The sequence below is a fragment of the Artemia franciscana genome, chromosome 20 (assembly GCF_032884065.1).
Source record: "Artemia franciscana chromosome 20, ASM3288406v1, whole genome shotgun sequence".
In the NCBI taxonomy this organism is placed as follows: domain Eukaryota; kingdom Metazoa; phylum Arthropoda; class Branchiopoda; order Anostraca; family Artemiidae; genus Artemia; species Artemia franciscana.
The window spans coordinates 5,259,635-5,274,503 of NC_088882.1; the positions used below are offsets into that span (position 1 = coordinate 5,259,635).

At 35.5% G+C, this 14,869-nt stretch overlaps 1 protein-coding gene across 2 annotated transcripts in view; it reads left to right on the forward strand.

Moving 5' to 3' along the window:
• LOC136040358 (protein henna-like) overlaps positions 1–14,869 on the forward strand; it is an 88,147-nt gene that overhangs the window by 33,289 nt on the left and 39,989 nt on the right. For both annotated transcript variants that reach the window (XM_065724608.1, XM_065724607.1), the window contains exon 3: positions 11,643–11,823. In XM_065724608.1, the coding sequence (XP_065580680.1) occupies positions 11,643–11,823 (181 nt within the window). The remainder of the gene's footprint in view (positions 1–11,642; positions 11,824–14,869) is intronic.

Below are 14,869 nucleotides of genomic sequence, written 5' to 3' on the forward strand. Positions count from 1 at the left end.
CACAGACAATGGGACAGCGAAGAATGTTGTATATTCGCATGTTTTACGTAGTTAAAAACATATATTTATATCTATCTCTATTCACAGGTGGGACACAGGGACACAACTACAATGGCGCGTAACTAATATGGCGCGTAACGACTTACACGCGCGGGGGGGCTTGGGGGTTCGCGAAGCTCCCCACCAACTAGGTGTTGGGGTGGCGCGAAGTGCCACCCCAACAGCTAGTATATATATATACATATATATAATAGCTGTTGGGGTGGCGCTTCGCGCCACCCCAACACCTAGTTGGTGGGGCGCTTCGCGCCCCCCCAAGCCCCCCCCCGCGCGCGTAAGTCGTTACGCGCGTAAGTCGTTACGCGCCTTTGTAGTGTGTCCCTGTGTCCCACCTGTGAATATAGATAGATTTATATATGTGTTTCAAACTACGTAAAAATTGCGAATATACAACATTCTTGGCTTTCCCACTAATGGGAGCTTTCCGTTTCCAGCAATTGATCTGAAAATGTTTGACCAGAGTCATCGTTACACAGACAGACAACTTATTTTTATATATATATAGAAGATATATATATATATATATATATATATATATATATATATATATATATATATATATATATATATATATATATACATATTATATATATATATATATATATATATATATATATATATATATATATATATATATATATATATATATATAAATATATATATATATATATATTTTCTTTTTAGTTTTTTTGTAGTTCTTACCTTTTTTAGTTTTTTTCTTCTTTTGTATTAATGCTAAAGCCAAGGTTCAAACCTGGAGCCTCTCGGACCTAGAACCTGAAACATAACGCTTTACCAACTCAGCTACTTCGGCTTGAATACATTCGTTTTGAGCAGCTTCCTCGGGTGTTGCCATTGTAGGTTCTTCAGTCATTTTACAATTAGAAATTTCTCTTTCAACGGTCTTCTTACAATTAAAAATTTGTCTTTGAACGATATTCTTAAATACCTGTGTCCTGGTCGTCATTTATATTCCCTGTGTCCCGGTATCCCAGTCTGTAATTTCTCTTTGAGTGTCCCGGTCGTTATTTATATTCCCTCTGTCCCGGTCGTCATTTGTGTCCCGGTCTGTAATTTCTCTTTGAGTGTTTTTTATTTTAGTATTTTTTAGTTTTTTACATTTTTTCTTTTTTCAGTTTTCTTTTTCTTCTTTATTTTTCAGCTTGTCCTGGTCGTCATTTATATTCCCTGTGTCCCGGTCGTCATGTTTTTTACATTTTTTCTTTTTTCAGTTTTCTTTTTCTTCTTTATTTTTCAGCTTCACTATGAAATACATATCGCCGAACCTTCGTTTTTTTAACTAAAATCTGGTAGGCATTGATGACCTTATCCAAGTCAAAATCCCAAACCCAATCATCATCGCTATCATTTTCAGTTTTGGTATGTTTTGACTCTCGCTGTCCAGGTGGATCTTCATCTAACTGCGCGGTTTTGCGTTCTTTAGCCTCAAGCCTGTTTCCTTGCTGTTCTTTTGATTCCTCGGCACGCTTTCTTTTCTGACTTTCTCTATCAGCAGCAAGTTTTTTGGCATAGACTCTTTGAGCATCTTCATCGGCTTTTGCCATTGTAAGTTCATCAGTCATTGTAAACTTAAACATTAATAGATTTCTACGTGAACATATATGTCTCAAACATCTTTAATGACGTCACCGTCATAGCAAAAATGACGACAACTAATTTCTTGACGTCAGCCGACACAGAAACATGACGTCACCTGATCCACAGACAGACAGACAACTTATTTTTATATATATAGATAGAAGATATATATATATATATATATATATATATATATATATATATATATATATATATATATATATATATATATATATATATATATATATATCAGGATAGCTGGGCTGCTGCATAATCTATAAAATATTAATTCAGAATACACGCGTCTTTCGGTTCTTTAACCAGTTCTCTAAAAATCAGCTAATATAATTTGTCTCAATTTTATTTAGTTAGAACAGACTACTAAAACCAATAAAACGAAGAGCTCACTACTTTCTTTTTTTCCTCAGAACCAACTTTTTAAAAGCAACAAAAGGTGGAACAAGAATAAGAAGGCACTTAAAAGGGATTTGTTTCCCATCAAAGTCTTCTTATGGTAACCACTACTATTACTAACAACTCACCGTAGCACCAAGCCGTTGAGGCCAACACAGCCACGTACGCTCCTTCTCCATCCCAATCTATTCAAAGCCTCCCTCTTTACACCCCCTCAGGAAGTTTCCGGTTCTTTTAAAGTTTTCTTTATGACATCCTCCCACCTTAGACGAAGACGACCTGCTTTCCGTTTAGCACTACACGGTTGGCCAAAAAGGGCAATCTTCGGCAATCTGTCATCCTTCATCTGCTGAACGTGCCCTAGCCATCTCAAGCTTTCTTTTATCATAGCCCTAGAGAGCAGGATTGAACCACATTTTTTCTACTGCCTACTGTTTGAAATACGGTCAGTCATCCGGGTACCTAGAATAATCCGTTGGTAAATTCTCTGGAAAACATCTAGTAAATCGTCATCCGCTGTTCGGAGCGCCGTCCATGCTTCAGAGCCATATTTGACCACCGTCATCACTCTACCTTCTAATATTCTAATCTTGGGTTGCAAACTTATCTTCACATCGTTCCAAACTTTCTTTAGCTGTGAAAGAAAACACCCTGGGCCTTGGCTGTTCTACTTTTAACATCGTTACTGTTCCGACCGTCTTTAATAGTAATACTAACAAGGTAAGTAAAGCTGCCCACCAGATCAATCTTTTCGTTACCCAACAACACTTCTTATCTTGAATTACTCCTAGCCTTAGTGATTTAGTTTTCTTAACATTAATTTTCAAGCCTGTTCTAACACCCTGAACTCACAAAACCTCTAAATTTCTATCATTTTGCTCAAACTTTCATCTAGGATGCTTAAGTCATTAGCATAATCTAAGTCCAGGAGAGTGTTTCCTCCCTATTAGACTCCGTGGTCTCCCATTGCCTTTCCTGTGCTCCTTAAGACAAAGTCCGTCAAAATATACGATAGTTATTTTTCAACGCCCAACATTCCGAGTTCCAGTTTTCATGTTCTTTAAATCATTGAAATTATTTTGGCCTCAGAAAAATCAATAATATCGGATACCAGTGCAGGATGGGGGAAATGCAGATCTTCTCAAGTCTACACGAAAGTGCGTATGCCGGCTTAAAACCCGATAGTAAGAGGTCCCTGGGACCTCCAGTGTGAATGGTGGCTTTGTGCAACCCTGAGCCTATCTTGGTCACAGCATGGTTTTCAGCACTTGGCGATGCATCAACAAGAGTCGAAATCCTGTACAGACAGTTCCAAGCCTATATCTCTGACTCATTATATATTCATGCCTACATATTTATGCTACTGCGGGGAGGCAACCCATAGTAGATCAAATAGCTAGGAAAATCTCTTTCAGCCAATTAATGGTCCAGCTTCAGCTTTGTCTCATATTCATCATAAACCCATTTCAACAAAGAGTCTTGATTTTCCCCTACACTAACGGGATAAAATCTGGAACAGATTCATTAGAATTTTCAGACAATTTTAAGACACATTTAGGCTTGTGTCCTTAACAAATTTTCCAACACTCCTTTCCCCACAAGTTGTTAAGACGAGGGCAGTTAAGAGGTCACTCGCCCCGGGCGCAGAAATTTTAAGGAGTGCAAATTTGAAATAATAGTCTAAATAAATTAAAGGTCGTAGTTGGCAATAAAACATTGAGGAATGCTTAATACCTACTATCAGTATAAGCTGATTGAAGAGACCAGCAACGCTACTGCTTTCCCGTGGAAGATAGTCCATGACCATTAACTATCTGGAGGTAGAAGGCCTTCCCCCCTCTCCCTAATAAAAATGTTGGAGCGACGCCCCTGAGGAGAGGTGGTAGATCTTGTGTAAGGAGGGGGTAAAATGCCCAAAGGAGTACGTTTCAATGGCCTAACTTTCTAAGCCTCACTGAGCTTTCAGATGAAAACTAAATGACTGTTTGGGACTTGTATTCTGATTCTTCTTAGTTCACATGTATATTTTCAGTCTATACCTTTACTATTGGTGCTGAGGCGGGATGGAGTAGTAGTGTCCTAGTAGTGACCAGGTTGATTCAGGTTATGTTTGATGAAATTATGTAGAAAAGTTCAATAGCGATTTCTAAAGTTTAAGATACTTATGGTGTGTAAAATCATCTTTTCACTTTCCATAACACTTCTCAACTAAACTAAACTAAAAAAACAACTTAAATAAATTATAAAATTTGGGAAAACCTATTTTTCGTGAGAAGAAGAGGGGAGGGGGGGGTATTTTCTGAGGGGAAATATTCTACAGGGTGTATTTTTCAGGGATGGTATTTTTCGGAGGGTATTTTCCGGGGCGTCTTTTCTAGGGGTATTTTTCAGCGGAGGGTATTTTCCAGGGGCGGGGTAAACGCCTTGAACATTTTTTCTCTAGTGTAAGAGTATGGGAATATTACATACACTTTTGCGTCTTGGGTCCGACTTTATGATCATTTGAATGTCAGTCTGTAATATGACGAAAATTCATGTGATAATTCTTAAATAATGTTTTGCAATAGACTTAACGAACATAACCACGGAATCGGAAAGCAATGTCTCCAGTAGAAACTGTTTTTGGTCTGCTGTCTGTGTTGTTCACATTTTAATTAGCACATTGGAAGGATAATTGCTGTACTTATTTGTTGCGGTTCCATGCTTAAAAACTGCAGGTTGTCCATTAGCAAAGTAACAGAGCCTTAAGGTAGCCTTCCAAGAAACGTCCGTAGCAGGCAGCAGGCAATATTTAAAAAAAAATTATGCTTTAACTATCCTTTTTACTTGTCATGCATGTTCAATTTTTATTATTTAAATATACCTCCCAAATAGTTCTGAAATCTTACCAAATATTACAAACAATAATTTCAATGACCACGTGATGCGCAGTAGTGCAGAACAATAAGCAGTAGATGAATTACATAATACCACAGTGGGTATTCGCCCCATTCGCCACGAGATCCTAATAATACCGAGATTTAGTTAGCGCAAATTTTAGCGGATCATATATTTCGTAGTGTTTTCTGATTGGCTAAAAATCATAAGAAAACTTCTGAGTGGCTTAAATTTGCGCTGGCTAAATTTTGCCATTAGAAGAGTCTCCTTATGAACGGGGCAATTTAGCCCATTCACAATGAGTGTAAATAAGCCTCTTGTGCTCAAATAATGCTACTTGTGATACTGATATACAATACTTACTAAGTGCAATTTAATTTATTTTTTTCATTCAAACAGTAATTAAACAAACAATTTAAGTGTTGAACTGGTTTGAATTAAAAATTTATAATACTATTATAATATAGTTGTCTTTATCTTGGATGCTCTACATAAGAAACCTAGTATATTTTCTTTCTAAATTTTTAAGTTGTTGCTATTAATTATCAAACAAAATAACATAACATTAATTTATAGGATAACAGGATGTAAGTTTCACATGATTCATAAATACCATAGTAAGCAGGACCGTATCCAGGATTTTTTTGGGAAAGGGGGGTGTTGTAAAAAAAAACTTTAAAAACGCATCAAAAATGTGTTTATATTCATTTTTGTTACGTTTTTACGAGTCGGCCATTTTTGGGGGGGGAAGATATTCCCTAACTCCCCCTGGATATGGACTTGATAGTAGGACAAACTAAGGGTTGGTAGCTGGGACAATATGCACAATAGTAAAAAATTATTTTACTTTTACGCTGGATTTAAACTTTTTGAACTTTTGCTTTGCAGAAATCATCCTCAAAATTCATTGAATTTAAAATATGTGCTTGATTGAACAAAAGAGATGTATTCATTAGATCTCCATAGTCATACCAGTGAAGTCAATATCTCGAGTAATCATGTGTTCCACAATTTAACATTCTTCTCGAATAATAAAATTATCAAATTAATTACTCTTCAACATTTTTTCTTCTTTGTTTTTGTTTTTACCGAACCAGTGGTTGTAGATAAATGGGATTGAACCCATTCGAATGTTAATTTTTAAACCTTCTTATGCTCCTGAACAGAGAAAGAGACTTGACCATAATCAAAGTTATTAGTGTAAGAACATTTGTCTAATCTTTGAAAGGCGAAAAAAAAAATCTAAAAAAGAAGGTGGTTTGAAGTAAGTTACAGCATCAAGTTCAGAACAGAGATCTCAAGTCTCTATAGACAGACTGCAAAGTTTTGTATCCTTCCCGAAAAGGATGGTAATGAATTCGTTTTTTTGTTTATTTTTTTTTCTCAGTGGTGAATATACCCAACCATTGGGTGGAAAAAAATTGTAAAAGACTCATTCGAACGGACATTAAAAGTCAGAGTACCCATTTAAGTTACGAGACTACAACCCAGCTTGTTGTCGATTTCTGCCTCTTTAAATCACAAAACAGCCAATTTGGCCTAGGGCCAAGAAACTATCGAGTAAAATTCCTAGATTAAAAATTGGATTATCTTTGAAAATTCTGAACTCTTGAAAACTCCTCAGTTTTCTAAAGATCACCAGTCTCCGAAATCATACAGCCGCATAATGGCATATTTTCTCAAAGTATATATACAAACCAAACAAAATTATTAGTATTGTAGATTGTTTGTAATTGAATTATAAAACATGTATAGTATTGATATTTGAGAGCCAAATATAGAGGGGGGCAGAACCGGTAGATTATTATATTCTCAGGGTGTAACCAAAGCCTTAAAAAGTACTGTTTTAAGTCAAGATTCTCAAAACTCCTATGAGGGGTCCTTCATACCAACACAAAGGGGGATTTACTTTTTCCCCTTAACCCATCTAAGGTCTATGCATAATCACAATCCATGATACTCTGATTTTTTTTTTTCAGTTTTATAAAATTTGTAGAGCAGTGCTACATTTTTGTCAGTGTTTGCCTATTTGAGATGCGTAAATGAATAAGGAAAAACTTATTAGCTAAATGGGCTCTGAAACCCCATGGAATATGGGCTCTAACAGGGTAAAGGCTTAATTTTTATTACGGAGAACGGTAGTTTTGACAAAAAAACACGGGAATTTTTAACTATAATTATTGGGATAAAAAATATAAAACAGTTTGCGGTCACGGACTTTAAGTAAGGAGTGACTCGTCCCAGAAGTAACCAAAACTCTAAAAACAGAATATTGATACAATAGATATATCGAAAGAATTGGCTTTTTATGTTGATTCTAAATATGAGATTCCCTAAGTTTAATGTTACCATCAAATGTAACGAGCCTAAGAAAATTTGCCTGATTTTCGAAAAAATGGGGAAGCATCCCCCAAAAGTCAAGGAATCTTAATGAAAATTGCACCATTAGACTCAGCGTATCTTAGAACACTACTGTTGAGTTCTCAAGCTCCCATCTTTAAAAATGTGGAATTTTCTATTTTTTGCCATAAGAAGGATCACGTGTGCGTGTTTATTTGTTTGTTGTTTGTTTTTTGTTTTTTTTTTGTTCTTCCCAAGGTTGGTCGTATCGAAGCATTAGTCCTAGAAGATTTCGAGATGGCTCATTTGGACTGAAATTAAAAGTTCTAGTGCCCTTTTTAAGTGACCAAAAATTGAAGGACAACTACCCCCCTTCTCACGTTCTTTTTTCTCGAAGTCTTCTGATAAAAATATTGAAATGGCCATTTTGTTCAGTATAGTTGAAAGGTTCAATTACTATGGCTTCGGGGATAACATTGTCCCCATGAGCCCCCGGAGGAAGGGCAAGCTATGAAATTTGCCAATGTTTACATTCAGTATTTGTTAATGGGAAGTATGCCGACATTTTTCTTCTTTAGTTGAGAGGAACTTTTCATTAGCAGTACTTAAAAAATTTAATGTGAAGACAGGCGTATTCGGGAGGGAGTAGTCCCCTCCAATAAGGAATAATTTTGTAAATTTTAATCTTTAGCACCTTTGATTGGGCTCTTAAATTAGAAGCATTTCTTTACACAAAACCTAATTTTCAGCACGACTATTGAGGCTTGAGGGGGACGGCAGCCCTTCGATATTTATGATAACATTTAGTGTGACAGAAATTAATTACCCGAAAAATCTAAATGAAATCAAAGAGTAATAATGAAACTTCAAATTAACAATTTTGTACGAAGGCCCCCCTCATCCCCCCATCTCAGTAGGCCTATACATATTTTAATTTTCTTGTCTTTTGCTTCAGCAAGGAATGCTCTAACACGGGATCATTGTGAGGAAAAGTTTAGCGTTATTATCACGATGCTTCAAGAATAAAAAGGCTATTCTAGTCTTATAATGCATCTTTTATCTTTAAACGAGCAAAACAATTGTATATGTATGTACGTTTACATTTCTTCCGAAAACACCTTGATAATTTTTCTCTGAAAATTGGTACACCAACATTTTCTTTCTTGACAAAAAATTATCTAGATAGGTCTTGACTTTGAGAAAATTCGTTGTCCTCACCCCAGCGCCCTTAAAATATCTTTCATAAATCCTTTTGCGAAGTGAAATTAAGAGATGGAAATACAGAAAAGAACTGTCAAAATGAAGTTTGACAGAATATCAGTCACGAATATTAGTAACCTAATTACTATTCATAAGAATCTGTGGCATCTGTTAATTTTGCATAGGTTGATTTCTTGCATAGAATGTATAAAATAGTTCAAATTTAAAACCGTGCCAGGTTAACTAGTTTAAGTAAGTTTATAATTTTTATTGACAAAACAGGCAAAGAAGAGAGTAAACGATTGTTACAGAATTATGAATAAGCGAAATTGTTCTTGTTGTAACCTATACAAGATGGGCTAAACCATAATATATTTTGGGACTCTTTATGTTTATATAGGTCTTTCCACAGACGTGGAAATTTCTATTTTGAGTTTGCCTCTATTTTTGTCGTTCGTAAAACCCACAGCATTTATTTTGAACAGCCCAAAATCCTTCCAGATATCTTTCAGTCTCTGCAATTGCCAGGTATATCAGTAGAAAGGGGAGAATGGGCCCCTAGACTGTGAAGAATACCTTCAATCTTGCATCTTTGCTTTCAAAATTAAATATAAAAAAACGACATAAGAAAGTTTTCCTTGTGGGAATCATGATGTAGGGGGTATTTCCGCGGGGGGTACACGCCAGATACAGTTTTTGTGTCTCAAATTCACTTCACCGAGCAAAGCTGGGTCTGCTGGTACTTGGCATAAACCAAACAATTTTCAGTTCAAAAACGTTGACAGGTAATCGGTACTATTACCAACAGACTATATATGTTGCCAATCACACAAGTTTACCCTCTTCTTATCGACCCATTAGCTTATTACCAGTTTTCGGCAAGATTTTCGAAAGAATCTTATCTTATATTTTGAATGATCTAAGTATTAATAAGAACTGGATTTCTAAAGACCAGTTCGGATTTGTTCAAGGCAAATCAACTGTAGATGCTTGGACAAACTTGTCACGACAGTAGAAGAAAATAATAGGATGAAAAAAATCACATTTTGCCTTCTATTTGAAATTAAAGTTCCGTTCAACAATGCATGCCACCCTGGGATTTTAAAAAAGCTTTTAGAATTAGGCTATCCCACTCCTCTAGTTATGCTTATTAAAAGTTATTTTACCGACTCTTGCCGTAATTTTATGGATAGTGCCACAGTTTTCCACAGTGGTAAAGCTGAAAATGTAACTCGTATCCTTCAAAAATCGTGCCCAAAAAGGAAACATACTCTCTCCGTTTTTATGGTCTATTAAAGTAGACGATCTACTTCGTTCAGAGTTACCGACAAGCTGTAAAGTAGAAGCGTATGCTGATGATATCTGTGAAACAATCTCTTCCAAAGCTGCGAATTTCATAAATCATACAGCTATAAAGGTATTTCCACTATTTAAAAATGGGCGGATAAAAACAAAATTAAAATTCTGTGTTTATAAATGCGAATCTATCATCTCTACTAAGAAAAGAGAAATTTCACTTTGGGATTGAAGCTCTTCTCCCAAAGCTCTTCTTAAACATAAAAATATAAAAATATTGCAATATTTGCAATATTTAAGGATTATTGCAAAATCCTGCAATAATGCAGGATTTTTTGGTGGCATGGGAAAGTTTATTAATGTACCTACTGGCGCAAAAAGTAGAGAAGTAAGGGTGTCATGATAAAAGGATAAAAAGGATAAAGATCCATAGGGCGTCAAGTCGACGTTTCATTTCACATTCTTTTTTAAATGTCTTCTTGTGTCATTGGAAAATTTTTAGTGATAATTATCTTTTCTAGAAGATTATCATATTTTTTCTTAGAGATGATTACCATTTCCAAAACTCTATTATAGGAACATCAAACTTAAATGTAAAAAAAAACAGGGGCTGAAAGAGGGAGTAGTAGCTTCCCTCAAATTTAAGAGAGCCTGGCATCAAACAGTTTGTCGTACTAAACTAGCATAGGTCAAGAGAAACGCTTGTCCATAGAACCTCAAATTCTAAATTACTATGTTATGACAAAAACACATGCAACAGCAAAAATTAGTACTCCGAGTATTACATTGATTCTGAATATGTAAAATAAATTATATTTAACACTTTTCTTTAAAAACTATTGGCAAATAAAAATTTGCACAATTATAGCAATATGAATCTAAAATACCCAAAAAGGGGCGTGCTCTTGATCGACATAATTCAGTAGAATTCAATGTATACAAGAACCCTAAGGGCAACATCAACAAGATGTGAAATTTCTTAGTTTTCTAGAGATAGATGGTTATGCAAGGGACCAATCATTTCTCAAACAGTAATTTCGGCCTGAACAGGGCCAAAATGTTATCTAGCAAAAATTCTGAGAACTATTGAAAGATCATTTATGCAGCCTTCTTGTCTTATCTTAAAGCGGTGGTTCTCAAACTTATTTAGACACTGTAACCCTTTTTTACCCACAAAACATTTTAGGTACCCCTAATCTGTTACTATAGTTACTATACCCTTTTATCTATTACTTTATCTGTAAATATAGATAAAATAGAAATCAGATTGCCAGTCCTAGAGTTAAAGGGTTGTTTTCTTTTGTTGGCCGGCCGTGTGCCCCTAAAAATTTGAGTGTACCCAAGGGGTTTGAGAACCACTGTCTTAGAGGATGCTGGCTTAAAAAGTTAACAAATGCAGATTTACAAGCTAAAAATCCAGATTAGTATTCGTTAAATACAAAGTAATTCTACCACAAAGTTGCATATAGTGAATAGTTATATCTAGTTATTTAGCGAGTAGAGTATTTTCATCATCGGGGGTTCGTTGAGTGGGTTTGTCGATTGCACCAGACTGCGAACCAGTCAAGTTTTTAAAAAATAAAACCTTGAAAAGGTTGAGTTTACGAACTGTGTGTAAACAGCTCATATGAGGGATCATAGAATACAGTTGACAGAATTCAGCTCAGTAGAAGTCACGTAAATACAATATAGAAGTTTAAAAATGAGCATCCAAGAATGCTCAGCGTTTCAGTTGGACTTTAAAAACCAACTTTTCAGACATTTATGTACTACAAGATACTGAATATTTACGAAATTTTTAGAAAAGCTTTGAATTTGAATCACAGTGTGTTAACATATAAAAATAACCTTTTTAGAATAACTCTGTCAACCTGTTGCATATAGAATCAAGATCGTCAAAACGTCTTACTGGACAATATGAGTTTATTGTCGAAGCAGATGCCGGCAGTTCTTCAATATTGTTGACAGCAGTTGACCAGCTTCGAGATTTGACCAGTTATTTGAAAGTCATTGCAAGGAATCATGCCATTTCAAGAGGTATGTCTAATTCAATGCCTTAGTTGACAGTTTTACAGTCCCAACTATAGATGTAAAAAGGACTTCATTAGTTTCAATTTTTCTAATCTTTCGGTCAAATTTTAGCTTGGGTTGCTGAAGACTTACTAGAATGTAATAAGTACAGTCAGTGAAAAATTATAAATGTTTTATTTGCGTGTTGTCTTTGTTTAACATGTTGAAAGGCTGATACAAAATACTAGGGCAATGTGCTTCTCATGTATTATTTTTCTCCCCGCCCACTGTGCATGTAACTTACGGTTAAAGTGTTAATGATTTAAATGGAACACTGAGTAGCCAGCACCCTTTTTTGACACTGGACATCTCCTTTCTCCCCTGTGCTATCAAAAGGTACCGCGGTTTGAGATAGTAATTTAGCTCGAAAGGATGACTCGTCACAAATCATAGGACAAGTCATGGCTTGGCTTAGAAACAAGTCCCGTCCTAAACCAGCGTTTTCTAAACTGATAGGCGCGCCTCCCTAGGGAGACACGGACTAGTCGAAGGAGGGAGGGTTGCGAACATTAGCCAGGATGGACGAAATTAAATGAACAAGTTATGGGAAAGAAAACATGATTTAGTTAGCTTGTGATAATTGTTTAAAATATATTTTTAGAGTGTATTTCTAATTCAGTTTTGGCTAGATATTAAAAGTAAATATAATATTTGTCAAACAGCATTGATGCCGTTCGCAAAATTTTATTTATACGTAACGAGGTTTTCTGCATTAGCTGAAATAAATCCAAAATATCGTGTTTTCCTTCTTTGTAAGAGTTTGTCATAGTAAATTTGTATTAATAAAAATTTTCGTGTCTGTATTATTTTCTAAAATGAAAGGGAGGCACAATACCCTGAAACATTTTTAAGGGAGCCCTGTTAAAACACAGTTTGGAAACCACTGTCCTAGACGATATAAAACAACCTATATTCTGAGTCACTTCAAAAATGAGCTCAGCTCTGGCTCAGTCTAAAAATGAGCTGCAGAATTTCTGTGACAGGTTTAAAACGTGGGCTAAGTCCAGACCCAGGACTGACTATGTTCGAAAATGATCTGTGGATGTGAACATGATATAAGTAGATTATTGGTCTAAAAACAAGCTAAAACCATCTTGCAGTTAATCTTCCCCACTGTCAGCTTTATAACAGAAAGGTAGACAAGTAGCCATTTGCTTAAAAAGAAAATAGGATTTTCAAAAGAACGATTACAGGCACAAAGTACGATTAGTTGCCCCTTCAGCCCCCCTTCCAATACACTCTCTCTTACCATTAGCGCTCTAACATAAAAATAGGCAGGCTGATTCTTATTTAAACCAACATCTGTAAGGGACTTTGGATCTTATAATTTGAGGCCGAAATTGGGATCCGAGTAAATATTTTCCCCCGTAGAATATTGTCTAGATTTGCTGCAGTAGAACATAGTTAGATTTGCCGTAACACTTCACTATACTTTGTCAGAAAATGTATAGTTACTCTTTTGTATGACCCAATCGCCTCCTATCAGGAGTATCAAAAGAGCTCCTATCTCCCTTAAAAGACTAGAAAATCATGGGCCAAAAATTCACCCTTTTGATAACTTAGATTCTACCCATAAAGCACATTTGGAGGGAGGAGGTCTTTTGTCCCCAATCAATACTTTTGGCAAATATTATAATCTATTGAATATACTTAACAATGATGATTGGTGAGAAACTGGTTTAGGGGTTGCCAGGTTCATTTTTTCACCAGAACCTAAAATTGGACATGGTTAAAAGGTACATTTAAATTAACTCCTTCCAAAACTATCGTCCATACGGCAAAAATTACGGCAGCGCTAGTTGTGTATCAAAGTTGATACGGTAAAGTAAGTCTATAAGAATAGATGCGGGCCATGCGCACCGGTCCGTCATCGGACTGGCGCAGAAACTGGACTGCCAAATTAATTTTCTGTTTGTTTGAAGTGTGTCTGCTGTTGGTTATGCATTGTGCAGTATTATTAAAATTAAATGAGTAGCATCTTTGCTAAATAGTAATTTCTCTTTGCTACCACTCGAAGAAACATATACTATAGAAGACTCAGGGCAGACCCACACTACCTCAATTTTTTACCGGTTGGTATTCAGTATTCATTATTTAAAAAAAAAAGTCTCTAAATAAGTTTTCAGACAGCTTAAAAATACGTTTGGGCTTCGGCAAAAACATAGCTAGAAAAACATGCATCTTAATCAATTTCATCGGAAAGCCCCAAGAAATCCACCTTAGCACCGAAGAGTACCCCAAAACCCAAGGAACCCAGGCTATGGACTCCCTCTGACCACCACCCTCAATCGAAATGCTGAAATTATGCCTGTATATGTAAACTCTACCTTATGGATTGGCTATTTACGGTAGATAGCTAAATATATTTTCTTATATATTTTTTATTTTTCAAAACACTATATTATCCGTAAACTGAGATTGCCAAAAAATAAGCTGTCGAATAAAATGTATTTCAATTTCAAAAGAACCAATGTGCTATTTGTTTTTTCACTTGAGTTGAAAGTGTACTATCAGTTAGATTACTAGTCCCAGGACTTTCTATTTGCAAAACTAATGCTCCTATATCTTGTGAAAACAATCGGATGATATCTAAGTATACACTGCAAAAGAGCTATCAAAACCTTAGACAGAAATCTTTGGTAATTGGTTAGGATTTTCTTCCCTAAGAAATATATCTCTCTCCATGCTTCAAACGTCACTTTTTAAACTAAAAAAAATGTCTAAAATTTCAATGCCGTCATTTTTGGTAAAATACCTTTGAGTTTTTCTGATTCTGGAGCAGGAATGGTGAAGCTGAGCGCTCTACCAAATTGTTTTACGTGCAAGAAAAGAACTAGAACCAAAATAAGAAGGAGACGGGAATAAATGAAGCATCAGGTATTTTCAATAAATTTTGATTTTAAAAGAAAAAATAAACTTTCTAAGATAAAAAGAAAATAAAGCAGCTAAAAGTTGCTACGTTTTAAGGTTGAAAAAGTATTAATTTTAAATTTTTCTTCATATTCTTCTTGAT